At 41.2% G+C, this 27,921-nt stretch overlaps 1 protein-coding gene across 2 annotated transcripts in view; it reads right to left on the reverse strand.

Moving 5' to 3' along the window:
* Window positions 1–27,921, reverse strand: part of rnf13 (ring finger protein 13) — a 50,950-nt gene that overhangs the window by 16,470 nt on the left and 6,559 nt on the right. For both annotated transcript variants that reach the window (XM_038291742.1, XM_038291741.1), the window contains exon 4: window positions 15,374–15,496. In XM_038291742.1, the coding sequence (XP_038147670.1) occupies window positions 15,374–15,496 (123 nt within the window). The remainder of the gene's footprint in view (window positions 1–15,373; window positions 15,497–27,921) is intronic.

Genomic DNA, 27,921 nt, shown 5'->3' on the forward strand with positions numbered 1-27,921 from the left:
AATGGGGAAGAATGCCAATTTCAACAAAAGTGGTTGGAAAACGAGGAATTCGGGGCTGCAGCCTGTTGACGGGTACCTGTTGGTGGCATTAAAATTATTTCTAAGAGCATTAAAAGAGCATTAAAAAGCATTAAATTAGAGTTATTCTTTCCTGTATAAACCCTGTATACAGGGTTAAGACTCCATGACTTCTAATTGAACTTTATTGATCTCACATTGGAAGATTAACTCTCTGTTAACATGCTCCCTCTTGCTCAGTTAATAAACAACATCAGCTACCATAACTATGCAGATGACACACAGCTTTACATCACCATGTCACCAGGTGATTATGAACCAATTCAAGCACTGAGGAAATGCTTAGAAGAAATCAATGCCTGGATGTGCCATAATTTTCTTCAACTGAATGAAAACAAAACTGAAGTAATACTCTTTGGACCAATAGAGGAGAGATCTAAAGTTAGCACACAGCTTCAGTCGCTTCAGCTAGTAACCACTGATCAGGCCTGAAATCTAGGTGTAGTGCTGGATTCAGACTTGAACCTCCAAAAGCATTTAAAGACAATTACAAGGTCGGCTTTCTAGCACCTGAAGAACATTTTCAGGATTAAAGGACTAATGTCTCAGCATGATCTGGAAAAACTAATCCATGCGTTTATTTTTAGTCGAATTGATTACTGCAACGGTGTTTTCACAGGTCTGCCTAAAAGGTGGATCAGACAGCTGCAGCTGATCTAGAACGCTGCTGCCCGTGTCCTCACTAAGACTAAGAACGTAGAGCACATCATCCCAGTTCTAAAGTCCTTCCACTGGCTCCCTGTATCTCAGAGAATAGACTTTAAAATACTTCTGTTAGTCTATAAATCTCTGAATGGCTTAGCACCTAAATACATCACAGACTTGCTATCAGTGTAACAACCCTCCAGACCACTCAGGTCTTCTGGCTCCAGCCTGCTCTGCATACCTAGAACCAGAACTAAACATGGAGAAGCAGCATTTAGTTCCTATGCTCCACTTATCTGGAACAAACTTCCAGAAAACTGTAAAAGTGCGGAAAGCCTGAGTTCCTTTAAATCAAGACTAAAAACACATTTGCTTAGGATTGCCTTCGACTGTTCTAGTTAAACAGTTCAACTAAAACATCATTAGTTAAACTTTTTTATTTTCTTTAGCCCAACTGTTTTTAATATTCTTTTTTGTTTCTGCATTTTTTATTTTATTTATTTTTTCCTACTTGCTTTGATTCTGACATTTTCATGCAAATTGACCTGTTCACTGAGGCTGCAAATTAAATTGTATTTCTTGTTTCCTATTCCTTTAGCGCAACCTCAGCTTGTGTAACTAGGGACCCCCCCTCTGACTTAAATAAATAGCAAGGAGAAAGCTGAAGACCGGCAGAGTGGGGTGGAGATGTACCTGCACGGTCTTTTCCTACTCTCCTCGCTAGTAAAAAGAATTCTTACTCTGTGCCTTTCTTTCCTTGTTTTACAGTGTTTTAGGTGTTAGACCTGACAATTTTAATAATGTAAAGCACTTAGTACTGAATTGTGCTATACGCATAAATTTGCCTTGCCTTGCCTTGCCTGTGTTTAACTGGATTCATGTTTTGCCTTATTGGTTCCTCTAGTCCTAGTGGCCTTCATAATGTCTCTGTATTTAACTCATCCCCTTGGGGAGCAGTGGGCTCCCATTGTGGGGTTAAGGGTCTTGCTCAGGAACCCAGAATGCAGACTGTGGGGATCGAACCGGATACTTGCAACCTACACAAGCGCGCTGCTCTAACAACTAGGCCAACACTCCATTCTTCCACCTCACCTGATATCGGTAGTGAGAGGCTCCGAAGGAGCGGCTAATTACCATTTAAAATGACGAGTAGACTAAAAATATTTCCTAAGATAGACGTTCACTTTACCAAACGGTGTAAGTTCTATGGTAACCTTTTACACCTTGACTTCACAATGACTCTCTTAACAGATTGAGTGGAAAATAACCTGAGCTGTAGACCTGAGAGCTGTTCCAGAGCCAAAGCTGGACAAGGCATCATTGTGTAACCACACCATAAAACACAAATGACTAGCATCGATCGATAATATTTAGCCAAAGACGGTACAGATAGACCATTTTTTTCTCCCTCGTGACTGAAGCCGCAGAGGAAAGGCTGCTGTTAATCATCACCCCACGCCTGCGCCGCCACCCAGCTGTAAATTAACACCCAGAACCAGGTGGAAAGGTGAGAACAGTGCGAGCCTGTTCCGTGTGGAGAACAAAGACAGAGAAGAGGAAAAGCTGTTCAGTTTCAGTCACACTTTCAAATAACAGTGTCCTCTGATGTGGGATTTTCTCTTTAGAGAAGATGGTTCTCACTCAAACCTGGGAATCGGTTGTCTGTGCAAGAGTCCAAGCCCTGCAGTTCAAACTAGACTCATTGTCCTCTGCAGCGATGTGAGGAAATCCATTAAGAGCTGCGAGGGTGGACACTGTGTGAGCATACCGCGGCCTTCTTGAACACTTACAGCCAACAGGCCCGCCTTTTGTCTGCTCTTTGTCAGAGCGATTTTATGTCCAGGCATACGTGGAGCAGTGTGTATGGTGGCGGTGGCGTTTCGGTCGCATGTTTTTGCCTGTAAGGATGCATTGTGTGGAGTTCTCAATAGCTACCAGTGTACGTCTAGAAACAGGCTGTCTGGACAAGTGAAGAGCACAACAAACTGTGTCTGGATGGGTGTCTGTCCTACAACTGGAGAAAGATTTAGAAAATCTTTGATCAGTATATAGTTTATAGTTTTTTTCAAAGCCATGCTTGAACTATTCTCACTTCCTGCTTTACTATTATTTGACCAATTGCTGGTAAAACTTGTCCTTTTTGGGGCTTTACTGTAAGGAGAATCTGGCTGTCTGGATGCCAGGTTGTGGTGCAGCGTGTCTGCCTGAGATCTGCAAAGAAACCCAACCGCTCCTGCCGGCCCGCTCTTGTGTTTGCATGGGCACCGATAAGCACATTCTAGAAATTCCTGCGACGAATAAGAGGGGAGAAAAAAAAAAACCAAGAGAGGAGGAGGAAACAGAGACATTATGAAGGCTACTAGGACTAGAGGAACCAATAAGGCAAAAAACCCATGACTCCAGAAATTCAAACAAAAAACAGAATCATGAGCTCTGCCTTTAAGATGTCAGAAGTCCTAGAGGATGAATAAACCTAAACCGTATCGACTAATCAGTAAATGTCTGGAAATCTTAGGGAAAGTGCTGCAGATGATAGAAAACAACCACATGGCTCCAGTCAGCCGTATAATGGAACAGAGGTATTTGAAAGTTTGTTTTTCCACTGCAAGTCATTGCACCTTCAATATCTCAGAAACATTGGCTTTAGTGGACCAGAGTAGGATTTTTCTGTCCCATCCAGACCCTACAGATGATAATCCTTTACAGTTTGATCATATTTGATTGGTTTTATCTTGCAAACCAGGATGCAGTGTGGAAACAGACTGCTGATGGCATCACTAACTACTGCTGCATCACCACTGTGTGTGTGAGTTTGCAGAGCATTTACTGCTGTGTAGAAATCTGCTGCCAGCAGTCTCCTAACGCAGTGCTGCAGATAACACATCTCCCACCTTTTTCTATAGTCCCCCTTTGCATCCGCTTCCTTGTTTTATTTTTTTTATCTTGAACTCATATCCAGTTCTAAAACTATGTGGCATTGAGGCAGTTTACAAAAAGGAGCCTCGACCTCAGCAGCGTGGTACAATTAGCTAAGATCTCCGATTAAACCTCGTTTAGAACTTAGCAGATCTTGTGTTTTTGTCAGTCTTTGTGTCTGCGCCTTCATCCAGCATTCTCCTCCCCCCTTCCATCCCATCTCTCTTTCCGCCACCCTTTGTCGGTAATTTCTCCTTTCCTATCTGCCCGCCTCAACCTCCAAAATCCTTTCTTATCTCCTTTCGCCCAAACTAAAATCAAACTCCTTTCCCCTCGTTCTCATTAGAGTCGCTAAATCGCTCCAAATGCCGCCGTCTTCAGAAACCTGCCCAGCCCCTTTTCCTGCCCTCGGCGTCTTCCCCACTCCTCCCTCCTCTGTGTTCCAGAGGAATGCAGCACAGAGCCGAGCTGGGTCTAACTCTCAAGGTCCAGAGGCCGTCGATTAGATAAAGGGTTCAATAAAGCTGCAAACTGCAGGGAGGGGCCACGGATCCTGATAACAAAGCACAGCCGTGATGCACGTCAGTGTGTGGAGGAGACTGTTTGAACTACAGGTGCAGTAAAGATAATTACAGCTCTCTCTTTCTGGATGCTTCCTCCTCTCCATCAAATGTATGCAAAGCTGGATGTATCAGAGAGATCCCCGCTGTGCTGCAGAGATGAAGGGGTCCCCATATCTTTTTACCGGTTAGTCGATGCGGTTTGGGATAGGGACTCACTTTTTACTGCAGCTGAAAGTTTATTGGCTGCATTTTAGTCCCGTTCTTTTAGAAAGGCCGACATTAAACAAAGAGCAAATATAAATATCCGTTTTCATGTGTTGAAAGCGATTAGCTGTAAAGCTTAGACTAGGCCGTTCTAAGGCAGGAACATCTTTTAATTTAATCAACTCCTGTCCCAACATCAGTAATACCATGATGTCGGTGAATGTTGCCGTGACAACATGGCTTGTTTTTTATTTTTTAAGAAGCAAGAACAAAAGTCTTCATGTCTTTGGAGTTTTGGTCTCTTGCAAATATTTCAGATAGTTTGTCTCTATGCAGATCATGGAAAAAGAAAGGAAAATACTTTTCTTTCAGTAATAAAACAATCTAGTTCCAGGAATATGCAGTTTCCTCATGACTTAATGACCTTTAGAAAGATATTATACAGCTTTAAACGAAGATAGCAGAATAATTAGTGAAAGGATACATTCTGCTGTCTAAACAGTTCTTTGAAGAGTTAAAATTGGTTCCGATATTAGAGATTCAGCCCTTATTTAAACCCTTTAGCCCCGCCTCCTGTTCCATGTCAAGTCTAATTCTAATTCCATCCATTTTTCCACGAACTCTAACTAGCTTTCTTGGATCTGCTGAGAAAACATATTCCTACTGCATGATGCTGCCACCTCCGTGCAACACAACCAGCACAACAGTCTATAACTTCTTTCCAGCTATTCTCTAACAAAATACAAAGGTGATGTTCGAAAAAAGATGATGTTAAAGAGGTACGGCTGTATTTCTTTTCTTTCTTTTTTTTTTTTTACAGCACTAGAGGCTCGTTTTTCTGACAGTAGGCTGACAGGAAAGGGGGTATGAGAGAGGGAGAGTGACACGCGGCAAAGGACCACAGCCTGGATTCAAACCAGAGGACTAAAGTGACTGTATTTCTAAGGAGCGGCACGTTGTGAGTGTCCTACTGGTCAAAGAAAGCAGGTCTGAGCTGTTTGTTGTCACAACAAACAGCAAGACACATAAGGCCAGCTGAGAAAAAAAAAGAGAACCTATTCAGCACCACATGAGATGTGGCCTGTTCCGTCGTCTCCTCGCAAACACATTTCAGCGAGTCATGCATCCAGTCAGCCGTAGTCATACGCTGTCATAAGACTATGAGCGTGTGCAGGAGGCCAGATCTTGGTCTGAGCAGACAGAAGCCTCTGTGTGTGTGTGTGTGTGAGTGCTGGAGGGTGGGGGTGCTGGCGGCTTTAGGGCGCTGCGCCACAAACAGGCAGTACCATGAAAAGTATTTCACCGGGAGGAAGAGCTGGGAAGGAAATCAGGGTTTTGGGCTGGAAAGGAAACTGCCATCCACTGAGACGGACGCTGACAACGTTTTTTTTTTTTTATTCTCCAGATGAATCTGTGACACACACCTGTTATTGAAACTAAAAATAGGGTGTTGTTTATGAACACTGCTGCTGCTAATCTACATCTTTTCAGACATGCTTTATCTGCTGATAACACACTATAGCGGATAAAGATTTACGGGAAAATACCAAGATAAGGATCTCTGAGCCTTATCTTTCTGACATTTCTTCTCCATTTCTTATGTAGCAACAGAAAGTGGGCAGATCTGCTCCTAAACTGTTGAAACTAGTGGTGGATTATTTCACCACACATCCTCTCTTCTCCTGTCAGCGGTCCCTTTCCCCACTCAGAACTCACAAGGCAGGTCCAACCAGCACTCAACTTCCTTCATGTGTTACAACCCAACCCAACCCCCCCACTCCCTGTCCTTCTGTTTCAAATACCTATAAACTCCTAGATTAGTAAGAATGATGCAGCAAATTAAGAAGATGTTACTTTTTTAAGACAAATACACAAGAAATAAAAAAATAGAGTCCAAAAATACTACTGTTGTACTAGGATTGCCTTTATCTGCACTAAAAACTTAACTTTCAATCATTCACATACTGAATATGGAGCTAATAGCTATGCTTTAGAGCAATTGAAGCTATTATAGACATCATACACATGTTTTGAGCTCTAAATGAGATCAGAGGTGAAGATAAATTATATAAAACTGTAAATGTCATCATGTTTTAAATCTGCAGCAGCCACATTGAGTTTTAAGGTCAGATAAAGTAGGAAAAACCTCAGACTTTCTCAGACCAGACGTTCCTTGTTTATTTTTCTCCACATTTGGCGTACGTAAGGAAAAAAAAACTTATTTCTGTCTGTTCAAAAAACATAAAACCAGTTGGGAAAAAAATGGGATGCTTGAAAGTATTAGAATTATTCTTCTTGGCTTTTTTAAACCTGTAATGAGACTTTTTACCAACATTATTCTATAGAAAGTTGAAAATCTACATATTTTTAATCCTTTTGTTCAAGTATTCATTGCTAATCCCTCCGTTTCTGTAACTATAGCAACTCATCCTGCTGTTATCAGAGCAGATATATGTTTATGGGCCATTTCTAACACTTATAGAAGAAAGCTGCAGTGACTGACTGCTGCTGTCCGCACAATGTTTCACATCCTTTTTCCAACCCGACTACATGTGCCTGTTCCCTTGCAAACACTGTTGCATCAGCACAAAGCAACTTGCAGGCTGAATCACCGAGCGACCGACGTCTCAGATTGGGAAATTTCCACCAGGCAAAAAAAAAAAAGAAAAAAGCTGAGCAATCTGGTAGGTCTTCTTCTACATTACGCAAATAGACCGCAGCAGATAGCAGGGTAGGGTGTTTTTATTTATATATAATCCTTTATTTAGCCAAAACTGGATCAAAGTCTTGACTTGTGAAAAAAAAAAATGAGGAAGAGAAGATGAAAAGTGTGAGACAGTACTTCAGATGTGCTGATTGGCATTAAAAGGAAAATAAGATGAATACGTAAGGAAGGAGTCTTGCAAAAAAAAATCCATGGGTATAAAGTAGGGGGGGGGGGGGGGGGGGGGGGGTTCTTAAAGGAAATGGCAGGGGGGAAAAAAAGGTCTAGAGTTTCCTGTTTTGCCCCCTCCCTACAGGTCTGAGAGGTCACCAATAAGATGCCCCCCCCCCCACCACCTCAAAGAGTCCCAGCATACAGGAAGCTCCAACCCTTTGGCCTCTGGAGAGCTTTCCAAATAGAGCGGCCATGGAGGAATGTACAAAGACTGAATATTAGCATCCCGTTTGCTTTCTCTCCATCTCCAACATTCTCTGTTGACATTGGAGCTCATATAGGGGAGGGCATGTCAGCGAAAGTATGTATATACATCTTATGATGTATCCCCCGCCTCCCTTTAACGCGCACCCAGGCGCTTCAGGGGAGAATGTGAACGCTTTAAGGAAGGTTAAGTGGGTTAGTGTGTGTTTTATTGGCCATTACGGTCACGCATCCATTAAAACTCCGTTGCTCACTGGATGTTGCTGTAGAAGGACAGAAAGAGCGAGATAGATCGACACTGTGAGCCTATGAGTGTGTGTTTGGAGGGGGTGACACCCCTGGACTAAACAGCCACACAGAGAAGTGCCTCTTCTCAGTCAAGATGGGATCTATTATGCCTTTGTTTCCCTGCAGCAGATCCTGACAGAAAAGAAGAGAGCGAAGGAGGGAGGTTTTTTTTTCTGATGGGGTTTATGTGGCTGAAAGGAAAGGATGGAGGGTAGCATGGCAGCGTCAATGTGTGAGTAATAGATGACCAAGAAGAGTTAAGGAGATAGACAGACAAGATAAGGGAATAAAGGAAAGCGAGAGTGATGAAGAAACAAAGGCTGCCATGCAGGGAAAGAGGCACGTGTGTGAAAAAGCAGAAAGAGCCGTTAGATTGTAGCTGTGAGTCCTGATGATGGTGAAAGAAATCACAGGAAGGCATCAAATCTGATGGAGTGTAGCTTTAACTTCACTGCTATTTGATTTTATGGAGAATTTCAGGGCAAATTATATCGACTCTATTAATAGAATGAAAAAACCATTAGGAGAAAAGATGACTGAACTCCTTTCTTAGAGACAATCTGTGCATTTTTCCACAATCATTCAGGGTTTCTAAACTAAAGCAGAGAAAAGTTTCAACCCACAGCGTCTGGTAAAGTATTCACACCCCTTGGTCTTTGTTTTTTGGGACTGTGTCCGATGGATCTACAGAAACCGGTGCACAGTCGCAGAACATGAAGGAAGATGATAATGGTGCATTTGTAGAGGGCTCCCATGATGCATCACTTCTTGAGCAGCTACCTCGGGGTCTATCTAAATATACAAATCTTCAAACTACATGTTTGCAAACTCTGCGAAGCAGCTCAGTCAGATCATTTCAGGTTGTTTTCATCTTAAAGGTATAGAGGAAGATCTTTTATTTCCAGGTGGATCATCTCAATAAGTGGTCCTCCCAACTGTCAATCATTCTGGTGATATGCTTACGTAAGGCCGTCCTACGTTCTTGTCCTATTCGTTATATTTTTCTGTGCATGTGCACTTTTAGGCGTATATCTGTAGTGAGGTACGGTGTCAGACAGTCTATGAAGCTCACCTTTCTCACCGCGGTTCTTTAAAAAATGCCAGAGGGTCGTAAAAGAAAAAGTGCCTACTAAGTATAGAGAAGAAAAGAAAGCCCTCAGAAGAGGCAGAGTTATCCCGGAGCAAAGCATTGTGGGATTTGCTGTCACAGTAACCTGCTGTCGCTACCCAACAGCGGCGACTAATAACAAAGGTTGTGCAGACACCGCGCGGTGGAGGCGGCGTTAGGCAAGGCAAGGCAGGACAAGGCAAATTTATTGGTATAGCACAATTCAGTACAAAGACAATGCAAAGTGCTTTACATGATTAAAATATAGGAAAATAAAACAGAATCAAAGCAAGTAGGAAAAAAAATTTATAAAAAAATAAAATTAAATAAAAAAATGCAGAAACAAAAAGAACATTAAAAAAGTTGAACTAATGATGTTTCAGTTGAACTGTTTAACTAGAACAGTCCAAGGCAATCCTAAACAAACGTGTTTTTACATGACCAACAGAGCAAAAAGCAGTGATCATCTGTCTGAACGGTCAGTTAACTGAGTTTGCTACAAAGAGGGTCGATAAAAGTTTGATAAGAAATGCAGTTTTCCTTCCTTCTCATTGTAGCCTAGCATGTAGGTTTATGCTAGTCACTACTTCCTCCCAACCAATCACAATCGCGGACCCAGGCACGGAGCAAGGAGAGGCGGAGGAAATTGTTCCAAAGAAGGGTTTTTGTAGTTCGCCAGTTTGGCAGTATTTCGGTCATGGCAAGTCGGACAAAAAACAAACCACAGTCATCTGTAAAATGTGTAGGGAACCAGTGAGAAAGGAAGTCTGATAACACAACCAACTTTTTGGCCCCGGTGCGGCTCTGCATCGCCTCCGAGGAATCTTCGGGAATATCGGGAAAATATATATATATATTTTCAGTTCTGGGCAGTTTCCCACGTAGTTCTAACAATTGAGAGAAAAATGCTGAGGGACCAGCAACTTCAAAGTAATAACTCGGGTGAAAGCAGGAAAATAAGCTGAACCATAACGAGGTGGCAGTAGCACCTCTAGAAGAATGGGGAGGAGAAAAAATACCTCATAGAAATGCTAGGCTAAAGGGTGAGTTGATTTGGGTTTTTGTTCTTGTTGAGTGGAGTTTACATGATAGCCTAGTCCTACAATCTTTTAATTACCACAAGCTGGAGGTGTACTATTCCCACCCAAATAGGGTATTCTATTTATTTATTTGTTATATTTATTTTGGTCACTTTTCTGGTCACTTTAGTTTATTCTCTGTCAGTATTTAATAACATAACCCAGGTCTCTTAAGTTATTTTTCTTTAAAACAATTCTGTTATGGTTAAAAAAGTTGGTTAAATAAATATTTAATTGGAAGTCTGTGTTTGTGTTCTTTATTAAAATTAAATCATTTAACAATATCATAAAAAGTCCAGGCAGAGATGCGAATAAAATATGGTTTCAAATCTTTTCAATAATTATCGTTATCGATCAATATGCATTTTTTTTAATCGATAAGCTTTTTTTCTATATCGTCCAGCACTAGTGAGCACGAGGAGAAATGGGCTCGTTGACGCTCTGGCATGCGCATTTCTTTTTAAGTGGAGAGGGCGGGTCTTTTGAAAAATTTGCGAAAGTCCTCCACAAAACCTTTAAGCAAATTTTGGCTTATGGAACCAGAGTTCCTTTTTAAATGTTTGCTGAATTCACCATTTGGTACAAGACAGTTAGATGATTTTTAGTTTTTTTTTTTTTGAGTAAATAGGATCCAGAAAAGGTATAAAATTGTTCCATTCACTCCTCAGTTTTCCAATCCTTTGATATATTTTTAACTATAACTACATAGGAAATTTTGTTCAGAATGTTCAGAAAAATGTTCAGAGCATGCACGGTTTTGGATCAGACTTTGGAAGCAGATTCAACTTTCAAGAGGAAGACTTAACATGTTGAACTCTGCAGGTTGGAAATCCTACAGCATATCCAACACATAGGATTTCAGGAAGAGTCAGGAATCGAGAGATCAGGCCAAAAACTAACCTCGTTAATAAACACCCTGATAAGAAAATACAGAAGGGATTGTTCAAGTTTAAGATGGTCTAAGCTTTAATGGTCAGACTTCAAGGTTGAGGGAGCAAAAATACTTTTTTTAGTTGTTACAACCTTGAAAACACTGTGTCCATCTGTACTGATATAGTCGTGTAGCTTTAGTTTCTTCAACTTCAAGCATGCTTAGTATACAAGATTGAAATCAGCATATTTAGGATTTTTAATCCCGTACATACCGAACAAATAAAGGCCAACCAGTTTGCTAAAACCTTAAGTCAGATTTTTTTCCAGAAAAAACGAATTTTACAATGCACAAAGGGCACAGCTAAAACAAATATCTTATATTAATAGTCTCACAGTCATTTATGTTAGTCCCAAAACAAAAAAGAGAGAAACTATTTTTAAAAGCACTAAAAAAAAAAAAATCAGAATCAACTTGATCACATCAAAGTTGCTGAAGGTCAAACAGCCAATCAGAGACGGGTCCCAAAGTGTGTCTGTATTACATCCAGCTATGTGGAGTCTGGTTACACTCCAGCCCAGGAAACACATCTCTGCCCAGTCTGTCAACATGTTTCTCTGGCTCTGTGATGCAGTTCAACCTTATAAGGCCATGTGGCTGCAACAGAGGGGGAGAAAAAAGAAAGAAATAGCAAGACGGAGAAGACAAGGAGCAGCAAGACGGCAAATAAAAACGGAGAAATGTTAGAATCCTGGATAAAACGCAGTGAAGAGACATGGAAAATGTAACGCCGACAAGAGAAAGAGGGAAGAAACCTGGAGAGTAGCTCACACACACAACCCAAGCTTCACAAACTATAACACTAATAATAAATGATCATGGCTAGAACAATAATGAGAAATAAAATGTAATACATAAACTCTGAATCTAAGTGCAGTTTACTGGAAAACAAAGTGATATATTTACTCCCAGCTGGTCTCTTGCTGTGGAATAATCAAACTAGCTAAAAACTGGATCTGTTGCCCCTATGCTGGAAAACAAATCCCTAAATGTTGCCTCTGTGATGAGAAGAGCTGGAGCAAACCTTCCACTGCTGCTACAGCAGGTATGAAGTGTAGCTCAACAGTAGCTGCCTTCATCTAAACACCATTAATGCCAGGTTCACACTGAATGCAGAGCGGCTGCAGTATGGACGCCAAGAGGACCCAAATCATTCACATCAACTTAGTCGCCCACATTCGCCGCGGTGCGGCTGAGGTTACAGAGAAAGTGAAGCTCAACGGAACGTTTCTACAAGAAGAGAGTTTGTCCGAACGATGCTACGGATTCATTTCAACTCCAAGGAAAAGTCAGGCACCAGACAGGAAAGAGTCACAGTGAATTTCAGAATAAGATCAAACCCACCAACTCACCCTAACATGGCCAAATTAAACATGGGAGAAACACCAGGAAACAGTAGGGCTCTTCGAAGATGGGTATTGGAATAATTATGTATAAGATACTAATGTTTGTTCTTAAGATGTATAATATGTGAAATATTACTGTTCCAGAGAGGTGTTGCACAAGCAGTATAGGTCAACTCTCAGGAAGTATTGCTCAAGCTTAACGAAACCAGGAGGTTCTCAGACCATTTGACCGCAAGACATTTAAATGCAAATTGACCTCTTCACTGAGGCTACAAATGTAATTGTATTTCTTGTTTCCTATACCTCAGCTTGTGTAACTAGGGACCCCCCCTCTGACTTTAATAAATAGCAAGGAGAAAGCTGAAGACCGGCAGAGTGGGTTAGAGATTTGTAAACTCCGCAGTCTCTTCCTACGATCCTCGCGAGTAAAAGAATTCTGACTCTGTGCCTTTCTTTCCTTGTTTTACAGTGTTTTAGGTGTTAGACCTGACAATGGGAAAGGATATCTATGCAGACCGATTAGGAGTTCTGAGCTAGAATCCCCAAAAAAGAGCAAGAACCCACGTCAAGCTTTTCTCTGGCTGACGCTGGAGCCGTAGCTGGGCCGGGCTGGCAGCAGCAAAGTTCAGATTATATGCAAGGAGTAAGTGAACAAAAACTACAAAACAGATACCGGTAACCATTATCGGATTTTTGTGCACTAAAATATTTAATTAAATAACAAGCTCTATATTTTTATTTTTCCTTATGAGACAAGTGACCTAAATCTGGAAAGTTCCATATAATAGAAGAGAAAAAAATATTTTCTACATCAGAGCTTTATTTTATTCCATGGAGAAAAAAAAGGGTAACTTTGAGAAGGAGCATGTTGTGAGAGTAGAGGCGTGGGATCAATCTAAGTCAGGCTTGGTTCATGCTTGACGCGCCCGTGACATCATCGCAGCCAAACTACGTGATTTTTAGCTTCAACGCCTCCTTTATGGGAAGCCAAGGTGTTAAAAAATGACTTCTGACATGTAGAGAACACGTGTTTTCTCAACATGTTGCCTTTACTTGTTAATCCGTCACACGTAGTTAACATAATGTATGTTAACATGTTGACGGTGCATTAAGAACACATCAACTAAACGTTTACAACACGTCAACTACATGTTGATAGCATGTGATAATGACCTGTTCAGCCACTTGTCCAGTTTGAGCTGGTGGGTGTTATTTTTTTAAAGTGACTGCTGAGTAGTAGGGTTAAACCATTTCTTGTAAGCTGGGGGAGGTTTAACCTGCAGAAATTCAACATAATGCATTCAACGTAATGCATCCCTTAGGCCCCGTCCACACAAAGTCAAACCCTGGCCTAAACGCACAAATTTTTCACCAAACCAGCCTCTCACCCATACGAAGCCGGCGTTTTGGGGGTCTGTAAACGATCTTTTTTTTATTAAGCCTTCAGAGTGGGAAGATTTTGAAACGCCGTTTTCGCGTTTCCATCTTTAAGCTCTAACCGCATTTTTTTTCTTACACGCATGCGTCATAGCGTCGCCTCTAAACACGCATGCGCGACACAGTATCACAACAACAATGGCGCGGTACTGTGTTGAATGGTTGCTGCTCATGCTACTCACCCTGCTGTCGGGCTTACAACAGAATCTTCTGCTTCTGGAATATCTCCAGGAAGAACAGAGCAATATAGACGACATAGTTCAGCACCTGAATTTGACTGAACCACGAAAATGGACCCGCAGGGCCATTTTCCGATTTTCCGGTTTGGTTGTTGTATAAATATTACTGCGCATGCCCAACATTTCGTTGCCTGTTTTCGCCTATTTTTGCTTTGGCACCACAGCGCCACTTACAGGCCTGGCATACATTTTGCAGCGTTTTCATGCAATCGTGTGGTCGATCACATTTATTTTACGTCTCTGTCTTTACGACAAACGTTTTGGAAAATATTAGCGTTTCGTGTTCGTTTTGACTTCGTGTGGACGGGGCCTCAGAAAAAAATATATTTATCTTTACAGATGATTTTTGCTTTAAACTGCAATCCAAATGCTAGTTTTTCTTTTAAAAAAAGGTTTGCTTTAATGCAAGAAGAGAAGAGAAGAAGATGGTACCATGAATTGCTGCAGGCAAACCTGGGTTTGTGTAACACTATTAAAAAAAGAAGCTTTTGAGGGTAAGTAAATGATACTAATGGAATGCTGAATTAAAATCTTTGAGGTCTGAATCATTAAGGTGGTTGGCTTGGCTTATTGAACATTAATGTGTCTCCAGTAGGTAAGACACTACAGGTTAACCAGGTACCTAGCACAGCTTTAATAGGGGTCCATTAGATGCGTCTCTGAAGGAAACTTATCGTTTTAGATCAGCGCATATTTAGTTTTCCTCTTCATGATGGATTGAGGCAACGACAACATGCAAATGAACAAGTAATGACTAAATTCCCTAGAAACTGTCAATATAAATCACACCCGGGGCTGATTTATAACGTTTCCAAGCTTCTTAAAAGAAGCGGCACCAATGCAATCTTTTTTCCCTTATCCCTTTTACAATCCGAACATTATTACTCCCTCATTCTTGAGTCTTTTATTCATCTGACAAATATCCCATAAAGGCCACAAGTATCCTTTACCACCCTCTCTGCGAGTCTGTTGAAACTCACAGAGTTTCTAACTGCAGCATTAAAATAAAAACCCCCCAGGAAAAGCCAGAGGCAGCAGAATGAGCCGGACAATAATGCAGGAAACTGTATTTAGGGAAACGGCCACTTCCTGTTTTCCTGCTTCAACAAGAGCGATCTTTGAGCAGCAAAGACCAATTCCAAAAACACCACCTGCTGATCGAGATAAACAGTAAAGTAAGACCCAGTGTCAGCTATTCAGTGGACAGGAGAGCAGCCTGACGTTAGAAGATCGTTGTAGAAGCCGGATGTTTGAATAAACAGCTTAGGGTTAAATGAACAGATGGAAAAAGTAGGTGAAACCATGTTTTCATTAAATTTGACACATTTGTTTGATGGTGCTGTGAGCGTCTTCATAATGGAGGACTTCACATAAACCAGCAGGCCTAAACTTGCTACCTTCATGTCAAAGTTGCAGTCAAATCTCCTGATGAGGACGATGAAGGCTCCCGTCAAGTTGTCCCTGGGGGGAGGATCGATGGGCTCGCACGCATTTTCAGGTCGGGCACCGATCAGGAAGCCCTGTGGGAACGACAGGAATGCAAATTAAGGTAAAAAAAAAAAAAGAAGAAATTCAAGTAATGAATGTTGGCAAGGAAATATACATAGAAAAAAAAAACAAACGGTACAAAATGCTGCGGTCCTTATTAAAAAAAAAAAAACCAACCTGGATTTACATAAAGAATCATTTGTATGAGATCAAACATTTATTAGATAAATTAGAGATCAAATCATAACCAGAGGCAATGATAATAAACAACATCTAATACATCACAATAAAATTAGTCAGACTTATTACCGGTTATAATTCTAACTAGACAGGAAGTGGCAAGTAACCAGTATGAAGGTACAAGGTTTAAACCTTTTGGTTTTAATTGTTCCTTCCTACTAAACCTGAGGTTTAAATTCTTTTGATGAGATGCCAGAAAAAGAACCACATCTTCTCTTTCTTCTTAACTTGTTTCCCACAATTCAAAGCAAATCATTCATAGTGTTGATTCATACCAAATATCAAATGAAGGCCCTTAACTAAACAGTTTTATAGTCTATTTAATTAGGCAGATTTAAACTTAATTGCTAACATTTCAGTTCGATTAGAGATATAAAACAAGGCAGTCGAGTTCTGTTTATTATTCCGGCCTGAAAGATTCTCATCAAGGCCCTGATTGTGACATAAACAGTTACACTGAAAACAATAACATTTTAAATCTGCTAGTTTTCTGATTTAAAGGAGGTTTTAGTTATATGGTTTACTTTCTTGTAAAGAGGGGCCCACAGAGTCAAGTGATTATGTCGCTGCACACTGCCGGTCAGGAAGACAGAAGCAGTTCTCCTTCCCTTTTCTCACACTGACATAACGGATAAATATTCTTGCAAATATTTCCTCAACGCAAAAAAAAACACAGTCATCAAATACGGAACAGGGCTTTTTCTGCTTTACAGTGGAGGTCTTCAACAGGGGGTCAGCAAACCCTAGGGGAGGCACTGCACGGGGGTCGCTAAAGTTTTGGTTGATTACTATTTTTTTTTTTTTATATCCCCCCTTGCATTTTTTTCACAGATAAACAGATAAATGGAAGCAGAAAATGTCTTTCTGTCATCAATGCACACATTCAGCGACACACAAGAGCTCTTTCAAGCTGGACACCGTTTCATTCACAACACCTGTCCCATCAACCAGGAATCAGAATCAGAAATACTTTAATAATCCCAGAAGGAAATTACTTTCGTTACATTGCTCCATCTATAATAGAGTGACTATAGAACCAGTTTGATACAACACAATTTCAGACAATATATATATATATAATTAGGGGGTCCCTGCTCCATCTCGCCATCAGTTTGGGGGACCTTGACCTGGAAAATGTTGAAGACGTCTGCTTTACAGACTGAGCCACCTTTCCCCTGGGCTTTATACATAATCAATATCAGTTTGGGGCAAAAAAGTAGAGCTCAAGTCTAGGTGGCATAATGTGTTATTTATAATTAAATTCAATTCAGTTTATTTATATAGCACCAAATTCACAACACATGTCATCTCAAGGCACTTTACAGTTCAACCAGATCATCCAGTCAAATTGAATCAAAGTTTTCTATCTAAGGAAAACCAGTTGATTGCATTGACTCATTGACTCAAATACAATCCCTCACACTAAGCATGCTTTTAGCGACAGTGGAGAGGAAAAATTCCCTTTTAACAGGAAGAAACCTCCAGCAGAACCAGGCTCAGTGTGAGCGGCCATCTGCTGAGGCTGATTACGGTTCAAGGAGACAGAAGCAGAGACACAAAAAGCAGCTGTAAAAGGCGGCCCCGTCCAGGAAACACAGCCAGGCATACGAGCTCAGAGCCAGCTCCCATGTCAGAGGAATATAAGCAGATATCTATTTCATATCATATTAAAAAAAATAATCAAAATATTATTAGCATGTAGCCCTAGGTGTGAAAACTAAAGTAGTTTCACACTGTAATAGTTTAAGCAGCAGAACTAGTTTTTTTTCTTCTATTTTTAATGAAAGCATTTAGATCATGTTAGATAGTTTCAGATCTTTATGCTTATACTGTGATTTTATAGTGTTCATATTTCAGTCTAAAATCTTTAGGTTTAATCTGCAATCTGGTTAAAGCAAATGTTTGTTTTTTAACCAAAATACATCAGTCACAAGAACAAAGCGGCTAATGTTCATAGATTGTCCTGAAAGCTTCAGACTCATGCTCCCCCCCCCATCATGGCTCCTCTGTGCCGCTTCCTGTTTTGGTGCCATTTCCAGCTCCAGCTTTTGAAGAGGTTGATATGGAGATAAGGAGAAGATGAGAGAAGAACAAAATTACAGCGTGATGCTGCGGTCGAGAACCAAAGGAGCAATAAATGAGAGAGGGAAAAAAAAACTACAACAAAAAAGAAAAACTGGGGAGGATGTTCTTGGTAAAAGAAAAAAAAGTGAATAGGGTGTGATATTCACTTTTTAAAACCTCATCTCCACTTATGTGAGTGTAACCAACACCAGGTGATGACAGGAAGTGTGGATAACCGTGGGACTCAGCATCTCTGCATCCACCTCTGTCTCTTAGGAAGCCGGGGCTTTCAGCCCTGGCAGGGCGTACTGAGGAGTCAGCTCTTTCTCTCGCATAGGGCCAGCGTCAGCTTACAGCAAACCCTTTCCTTTGAGCACATCTGGCCGGATGCCATACTGACGTAGCAACAACAGCCAGCTCTCAAAAAAACCCCACCAAAGTAATGAATCACATTTGAAACAAAAAAACAGAACGGCTGTAACGCAGCAGGAGGAGGAAAACTGCCGACCAAAGGAATGTGTTTTGACGTTAATAAAAATGTAAATGAGGAGGGTAAAACTCAAGGATGGGAACGATCTGCAGCAGATCCCAGGAATGCGAGGAATCACCCACCGCCTCCGGTGGAGCTGCTGCTTGCTGCTAAATGATGTCACTGTGCCACTGCCTTACATTCCTGCTCCAAACAACCAAAAAACAACAGCGCCCTCTGTTGAGGGAGAATAAATATGGAAATGAAAACACAGGCACTGCAGGACTCGGGGGACGGCACCCGGCTGGGGAACAGGAAATGAAAGAGGATGGGGGCTGCATCCTGGAGGCAGTTATCTGCTCAGATAAGATCAAACTTTAGGCATGGATGGATCCTAAAATGCTTTTCAGAACTACTTGAAATACATTCCAGATGATAGAGATAAAACATTTAACATCTCATAAAACAACAGCTCTTAAAAGTAAGCTTCCCAGTCCAGCATGTAATGAACAAATCAATGCATCGGCAAAGTCCAAGGTTTAAGGAGCAGATGATGAAGGATGAGTGACTCGTGACAGTACCGTGTCCAACAGATGAATCATTAAACCAGCCATGTCCAAAAAGCAGAGAGAAAAGCAGAACTACTTCAGGATGAAACTTGGTTCTTATCTGAGATCAGACTTCTATGCTGTGTGCTGAAGGGTCAGATGGAGTCATGCATCCAGTCTTCAAGGCTGAAATCAACCCTAATTGTGTCTGTAAGTGGAGAGGAAAAGGAGGAGCTAAAGCTCAAGGCTGCAATGAAATAAGGAAAATTCTGTTATTTGGACCAGAACATTTTTGTTTTTGTTGTGAACTCAGGAGAACAAGCTTGTGAAAAAGAAATAAATAATCTGTATTTTTAAGGCTTAACTGTGTTTTCTATATTTTGCCTTAACAGAAAGGCAGGTTTACCCACAGCAAAAAAAAAGAAGAAAAGAAATTGCTTAAAATTCAAAGACAAGTCTGCCTACAGCATGATGCTGCCACCACCGTGCTCATGATGTGTCCACCCCAGTGATCGGCATACAGCCATAAAAGTATTTATTCTAGCCTCATAAGGTTCTTCTAAAGGTTTGCTGGATCATCTGTGTTGCTTGTTGCAAACTGAAAAATAACACAATCCTTTATGACGTTCTTCCAACATAAGTTTCCTTCTCGCCACTCTCCTCCAGAGGCCAGAGTGGTGGATTGTATCACTAATAGAAGTCTTGTAGACCTTCCAACCACAAGAGACGATCTCTGCAGCTCCCCCAGAGTTACCCTTTTGGGTGCCTCTATGGTCCCCAATCTTCTAGGATGGATGCCATGGCTTGTTAGCTTTGCAGCTGTTGTTTTATATCCCAATCCTGTTATAAAGCTCTCTGCAAAGTTAATCCTGAACTTTTTAGACTTTATGTTGATGATTGTTCCATTTTTTTTCTTACATTATAGAAAATTTCTCAACTCTTAAAATAGAACTTCTAAGGTAGTTTATTAAGGGGCGTCAGAGAGGAAAGGGTGGAATACAAACACTAACATTTTTGCATCTCTCTAAATTCCTTCACAGGTTTTATTGTGACCAAACGAAACGCAGTTCAGGTGAAGTACAGCTGAAGCGGAAAAAAATCTCTCTTTTCTCCTCTGTAGACTACAGCAGGTACTAAAGCACGGCTAGAGAGCTGACAAGCATAACCGAACCCCATGGGAGGCGTGGGGAAGGGATAATTTCACAGGGATTACATGTAATCCTTCTGAGTGATGCTCTATAGCGCTCGTTTGAGGCTCTGCTGCTGTAGAAAGACTGAAGCAGACTGAACACATGACCTCAGCAGCTGAAAACAACAGAGCTGGTCTTTAGACAGTCACACTGGGCATTAAGCCTACATTTTTTTTCTTAACCATCAACAATAATTACATGACTGCATAGTTTCTATATGAACGCCACACTGTCGCTCTGAGCCCTGGCCCTCGTACTGAGGAGAATGAAAATAGGAAGACGTCTGGGTTAGAATCTGCTGAGGAAACCTGTCTGGGAAAACCCCAAAAGGGGCCACAGGAACCTTATAAGACCTGAAATCCATCTTAATCACATTAATAGGCTAGATTTGGTCCCAGGTGTTTAGAAAATTGGCTCAAATCAGCTTTAACACAGCTTAAATATGTAATATAAAAGAACTGTGTTTGTCAAATCAGCTAGGAAACCGAAAAGACACGCAGAAAAACATAACGGTTAGAAGATTAAACGTAGAAACACTGCCATCCATATGTTGCTAGAGGCTCTGAGAAACTCAAGAGGATTTTCTCCAAACACAAAATCCCAGTACATTTGAAGCCCAACAAGACCCTTAAACAGAGACTAGTGCATCCCAAAGACAAAACCCCCAAACCCAATATGAGCGGGGATGTGTGTGCAGTTCAATGCAGTGAGGAACGCTCTGATCTTTATACTGGAGAAACCAAACAACCTCTCCATAGACGCATTGAGCGTGTAACAAAAGTAATTTCCCTCTGGGATTATTAAAGTATTTCTGATTCTGATGGCTCAACACAGAAGAGCGAAAAGACTCTGTGGTAAACCTGCACCTTTTGGACAAAGGACATTCTTTTAAGGACCAGAATGTTCATATTATGGACAAAGAAGACAGGTGGTTTGAGAGAGAGACGTGAAGGAAGAAAAAACAACCTTAGACAGAGGGTGGACTCAGATTTCAACTTTCAAAAACCTACAACGCAGCAATTGAGTGGATTCCTTCCTGCTATCATCACAGCCCCAACCCCGTTACAGGGGAACAGAAGACCTCGCCTGTTCACCCAGGCCAACAATTCCTCTAATGACCCCCCTTTCAGAGAATTAGACAGGTGTGGGGCACTGCAGGCTAACAAAGATCCCGAACGACCCCCGTTCCTAAGGGCCAATTTGCATGTTTTCTAAGCCAAAACAAGGCTTTGTTTTTGGTCCACTCTATAAAGCCTTGAACTCAATGCTATTTCTGACATTTTGAATTGAAAAAGCTTCCTGGATGGGAAGCGAAACATCTTCAAACTTGGAAAAAAAGTCCAGTGGATTGATTTTTAACTTTTTTGGAATCGCAGGGCTTTTTATTTTCAGTAGCTTCATAGTTAGAAAATGAAACAAACTAAACACTTCCCCTTTCTTTTGGTTGGCATTTAAATCCCCTAGACTCACCAAAGAGCGTTGGCTCCTACAGACCTCAGAGATCAGTCAATTTCATTTTCTTTTCTAGTTCATACCTCCATCTCATCAACTGTGTTTATACTTCCCATCCATAGGACTATCTACCAATAAGCCGACCTCATTTATAGGGATATCCTGATCCAAAATAACTATCAGATATCTGTCCGATACTAGCCCAAAGAAGGCATAGCAGATTTTATCGGCCAACATCTAATATATTCTCATGCTGATAGAAACACTTTGCTTCTGCAAACTCATTAGTTAATTTTATATGGATCAGTAGTTTTTTTTAATACCTTTTGTTGTAGACTTTTTTTTAAGTTATGTTACTTTATCTAATCTTTTCTAACATTCTACCTTATAAAATATGTAATAAAAGCTGGTAGGATTTATGCTAATATCGCATCAGCTCAATATCGACAGATTCTCATAGCTATAGTATTGTATCATATCGGAAATGAAAGAGTTGTATCGGGACGCCCCCAGATGTTGAACCCTAGAGGTCAAACCCTGATCAGTGCAAACATTACAAAGCAGTGGGCTTATTCTGATATTCAGGATTTTTTAAATGACCATCAAATAACTATGTTTTTTTCCCCGAGTAAACTTTTAAAAAAAGGATATAGATAGACAATGAAATAGTGGGAATCACCAGCTGAGACACAAAACAGTTTTCATAACAGTAAAAATTTTGAAAATGAAAAAAAGGAAACTGAGTAGTAGCCATTGAGTTCTGGTCTGGTGAGAAAGTAGTTCCCTTCCTAATAGTTTGGCTCCAGCCTGTATTTCTGCTTATGGGTGTTGTAGCTGTTGGATAAAGCAGGTTTTTTTTCATGGATGTGTATTTTTCCTGTGCCAGCAGTGCTTTCTAGTAGAGATTACCCTCAGCGTCTTCCTCCAGCTGCTCCTGTGGTCGATGAAACCATTGAGGCTAACAATGACAGCTTTTTGTTTTTCTCTTTCTTCCCGTGAACTTTGCTTTTGTCTCTAGGACATATCAAAACCCGATGCTAAAGCTGCAATGTTTGTTCTTCTCCCGAATCATTTTACTTAACACAGAGATTAAACCAGCAATCCAAGGTATTTGAACTTTTTTCATTTTTTCTTGCGGAGGACATCCATGTGGTTGTGTCAGATTGCCACTCTCAGTAAGGTTAAAATCCCAGAAGATGAAAGGAAGGGAATTTCAGGCTATAAAATCCTTTCTTGTGACAACAGTTCAGCTGGGGTAAAAAGCCTGCTTCAGTAGTTAGATCATTACAGTGCATTTAGCAGAACAAGAAAAATAAAACATGTGATGCAGCAGATGCACAACTGCAAAAGAGACTCACAAAAAAAACCTGTTTGAGTGCTTTTCCAGCTTAAAAATTCCACCTTTCTCCTGGGATTAAAATGAAGGTATATATTTGCACACTTGGCAGGAACATAAAAACCCAGGATATCCTGAAGGCTTTTTGAGATTTCACACCTTCATTTCAATATAACTGAGCATTAAAAACCATGAGCACAACAGTTAAAAATGCTCCTTTGTGTAGCAGGCCTACAAATACTCCTCTGAAATCATCAACAGATTAAAGAACAAAACAACACAGAAACTCCTGAACAATATCCAGCTATCAGTCTGTGATCCTTGGCTCTGGCAGACTTTAATTTTGTGTCATAAACCAAAGCACTCAAACAAGTGAACCTCCAAATACATAAAAGCAATAAAATGAGGTTTTTTAAGGAGGCCTAATCAGAGTTTGGAGCTAAATTTAACTAGATTGTTTTGGCAGGTCCTTAAAAGGCCATCAGTACATATAAACTCATCTGGAATGAACCAGGAAAAATAAATACCTCCTCTCTGATTTTCCTGGCTGATCAAACGTCAGAATTTCATAACACAAGCCTGTCTTGGATAACTTTTTCTATCCTTCATAAGTGAAATAATTGCTTGAAAAGTGCATTTTGTATATGCAACAGGTCTTGCGATCCTTGTTGCATTGCGGGACGTGGCGGCCATATTGAAGGCTATGCGAATGTAAACATAGCTCTGATACAACGTTGTTGTTGAAAGAAGAGACGTAGAAGTAGAGAGAAAAAAGATGTTAAAATCCCGAAAAGGATCTGGAATTTACCGGGACACGTTAAATAGAGAAGCTAGGGACCGGTAAGTTGACAAAATCAGCATTATTATTTATCATTTGGATCAATATGAAGTTCCAAACAATGAGTGGAGCACCGATGAGTGAGCGTCTATACTTCAAAACAGTTTAGAAGCTATAAGTCCTTGGAGTCTCATGTGCAGTTCATGAATGGATGGGTTCAGGAGCTGCAGATCATAAAGCCAGCAAACAGTGGGAACACAGTAATCCGTACAATGTAAGCTGTGCTCAGACGGGCTCTGGAACCTGCTAGTTTAGTAGCTGCTAACCGCTAGTGCTAACAACCACTCACGCATGTAATGTACTTTTAACTAGCTGCTATGTGTTTCAAAGGTGTAGTTAGTAACGTTAACTGCCAACCCTCCGGGTTTCTCACGTATAGTAGCCTTTTCCCGCTGCCGTTTTTATTATTTTCCCGTAAAAGATCCCAACTTTGAAGGAAAGAAACAATGTAGGCTATAAAATAAAACCGTGCATCTTTAACTTACCAGAATGAAAATGCAGGGAACACACTCTCATTGAGCCAGTTTAAGCGCCCGCGGCTCAGGTGGCCGAGGTCTCTGCCTCTGGCTGCCGCCCAATCCACTTTGCACCGGTCCCTCATGGTTCCCCCTGCAGGTGGTGGGCCCACTGGGGGATGGCCTCGCGTTGCTCCTTCGGGCTGGGCCCGGCCGGGTCCCGCGAGGAAGAACCCGACCACCAGGCGCTCGCCAATGAACCCCAACCCCAGGCTTGGCTCCAGGGTGGGGTCCCGGCTCTGCCGTACCGGGCGACGTCACTTGCCTCGTTGTTGTGCTCATCATAAGGGTTTTTGACCGAAAGAACGAGATCCCGGATAAAAGCGGCTGAAATGAGCTTTCTCCGCAGGGTGGCTGGGCTCTCCCTTAGAGATAGGGTGAGGAGCTCGGTCATTCGGGAGAGGCTCAGAGTAGAGCCGGTTCTCCTCCACATCGAGAGGAGTCAGTTGAGGTGGCTCGGACATCTTCTTCGGATGCCCCCTGGACGTCCCTCGGGAGGTGTTCCAGGCACGTCCCACCGGGAGGAGGCCAAGGGGACGACACAGGACATGCTGGAGAGACTATGTCTCTCGGCTGGCCTGGGAGCGCCTAGGGCTTCCCCCAACAGAGCTGGAGGAGGTGTCTGCGGAGAGGGAAGTCTGGGAGTCTCTGCTTAGACTGCTGCCCCCGCGACCCGGTTCCGGATAAAGCGGGAGACGACGAGTACGAGTACGAGCACACTCTCATTGACATCGGGATACTGTGGAAAGTTATGTTCGGTCGTCTTACAGCCGCGATCCAAGCTAGCAGACGACTCTTTATCTCTGACACCTGGTCTCCGTGGTTGCACCTCCAGGCAGGAAAGCGGTGGAAAGTTAACCCATTTTCTATGTTTTTCCCATGGCGATCATGTCTTGAGCTTTTACAGCCCACAATACAGCAACGGTTTACCATGGTTGAAATCAAGTTAAGGTGAAATAAATCAAATTAAAACACGGCTGAGAGGGAGTACAGTACGCAGTAGTCATAGGCAGTAGTCTGAGCAGCGGTAAAGGAGGCCGTCAACATGGCGGCCACGCAAAGGAATTACGTCATGACGCCCAAGCCCTATATGGCAAATAGGACAACATAGAGAAGCATGTTGTTGGGCTCACTGTAGGGGAATGTGAGCCAATCACAATAATGACCATCCAGGTATAATGCAGAGGAGAAAACATAGAAAATAGAAAGTAGAAAAGGGTCGACCGAAAGCACTTCTACTATCTTAACTCAAAATGATACCTTTGGGAGTTTTGGTTCACCTGAGCAGAGTGTTTTTACCTTACAAATGACTTGCTGCAATTTGAAAAACAAAACTAAAAGTTTAATAAAAAAAAAAAAGTAACCTTAAAAACGAGTTATTTGAATTAATTAAACTTTTTAGGATAGACCCCTTTAAACAGTCTAGATTTTAGTTTTGTGAGTAGTATATTTTGTCAAAATCTTTTATTTGTCAGGTTTTGGTGGAGGTCTCTTTTATGTTTAACTTAGACAACATTTGTTATTTTTTATACACGGGGTGTATACAAAACGAAATTTCTAGTACAGGTTTCCAGACAGTAAATGAAAATTTTTCATTCCATAAAATGGGGCAGTGATCAAATGTAAACATGTGGGAGAAAACAGAGAATATACATAAATGCAGATTTATCTAATAATTCAGGAGAAGCCCAGAGTAGGGCTGCTTCTCCTCCACATCGAGAGGAGTCAGCAGAGACTTGGACATCTTTCGGATCCCCCCTGGTCGCCTCTATCAGGTGATCCAGGTGCGTCCCACCTGGAGGAGGCTTAAGGAACGAGCCAGGACACGCTGGACAGACTATGTGTCTCAGCTGATCTGGGAACGCTTCTGGCTTCCCCTAGAAGAGCTGGATGAGGTATCAGGGGACAGGGGAAGTCTGGGAGTCTGGTGAAACTGCTGCCCCAGTGACCCGGATAAAGCAGGTATGAAGAAAAATTCATAACAAAACAAAAAACAAAAGGATCACACTTTAAGCTTGACTTATTTTAATAGATTGTATTGTCTGTTCTTTTGGGACTTTATTACCAATTAGTGGCTGCTTTATTAATCAATGTTGCAGAACAAAACTTTTTTTAAAAGTCTCCGGTCAGACAGTCCACTTATCACATAATCAAAGGCTTGAAAATACTACTGGGGAAAAAAAAGGACAATGGGATAAAATATTCTGGATTACCGCTTGTAACGGATTGCTTCCAGGATACAATCTGCTGTAACAGAGCTCACATAAAACTAGTGACCAGCCTGAATTGAATTATTGCAGTGATCAGGGGAGATCTTTATGTTTACTTCTACAACCAGTCTCATCTAGAATTCAGGAATTTTTCCATAAATCTATAGCATCTCTAGAAAACACGGAGCATTGTCTACTCTACTATAGAAAATCTTCTTCTTAAATGAAGTAATATTTTAGAAGGCAACCAAAAACGCTCTTTCAGCAATTACATAAAAACAGATTTTGTAGCAGGACAATCATAGAGTCACTGAAAGGTTTCATCCGGTGCCTTTAGTTGGTGAAGGCAGGCTTACAGCTGCATGGTGCAGAGCCTAAGCTGACTGTAAACACAGAGTTGTGCAACTAGAAACAGGAACGGCTCTGTATGGAGCCTCCTTCCCTGTGGGGAAGAATCAGAGAAATAAACAGGCGTGTGTCGTCTTGTGATGCCAGATGTTTCTCTGGAGATTATAAAACCCTAAATATAAAACACAGCCTCTGATTCAAAGAAAACTGGAGGAGTTCTTGGTAAAGAAGGTAGATGTTCCACATATTACCTGAAAAAGTTCTCCTCAGCCACAGAGCTTTATTATCTAACATTCATTCACATTTAAACTAAAGAAAGGGCATATTATAATACGATTCTATGTGACAGCAAAACAAATAAAGCAATGCAAAAGTGTAAAATTAGAACATCTTATATCAGAGATCTGATTGTTCCTTATGTCCCTAACAGAGCACTTCGCTCTCAATCTGCAGGTTTACTACTGGTTCCTAGAATTTCTAAAAGTAGAATGGGAAGCAGTTCCTTTAGTTTTCAGGCTCCTCTCCTGTGGAACCAACTACCAGTTTGGCCTGTGAGGCAGACACCCTGTCTACTTTTAAGGCTGGGCTCAAAACTTTCCTTTTTGATAAAGCTTATAGTTAGAGTGGCTCAGGTTATCCTGAGTTATCTCTATAGTTATGCTGCTATAGGCTTAGACTGCTGGAGGACATAGGGACCCCTATTTTATCATTCTATCTCTATTCTCCCACTCTGCAGAATCTGTTAGTTCAATCTCTTCAATCTCTAACATTATGCTTTGAATCAATTTGACTGTATGATCTGGTTGAACTGTAAAGTGCCTTTAGATGACATGTGTTGTGAATTTGGTGCTATATAAATAAACTGAATTGAACTAAATAATTTATTGGGTGTGGAGGAAAGTTCATCGCTGTAGATCAACCCAAACCAAAGGTCTGCAGCCTGCAGCTCCAGGGCAACATTTGGCTCGGCCCACTTTGATGGCTCTTTAAAACTATAAACTAAGGTTTTAATCTATATCTTTGTCCATCTGTCATGTAAATACTCTGCTATTATATTGTAATATAAATACATTAAAAACAAAAATCTCATTATGCTGACTAAAATGAGCTTCCCTTTATTACCCAGCCCCCATCCTGAACTGTGGTAATGTGGTTGATTACTGGGCAACATTTGACAACAAACTGCTCCTCTGTGGAGCTGTAAAAATCACAGAGTGACTATGTGCTGTCAAATCCAACCTGACAGA

Source organism: Cyprinodon tularosa, unplaced genomic scaffold (genome assembly GCF_016077235.1).
Source record: "Cyprinodon tularosa strain WSP-4 unplaced genomic scaffold, ASM1607723v1 ctg30, whole genome shotgun sequence".
Taxonomy (NCBI): Eukaryota; Metazoa; Chordata; class Actinopteri; order Cyprinodontiformes; family Cyprinodontidae; genus Cyprinodon; species Cyprinodon tularosa.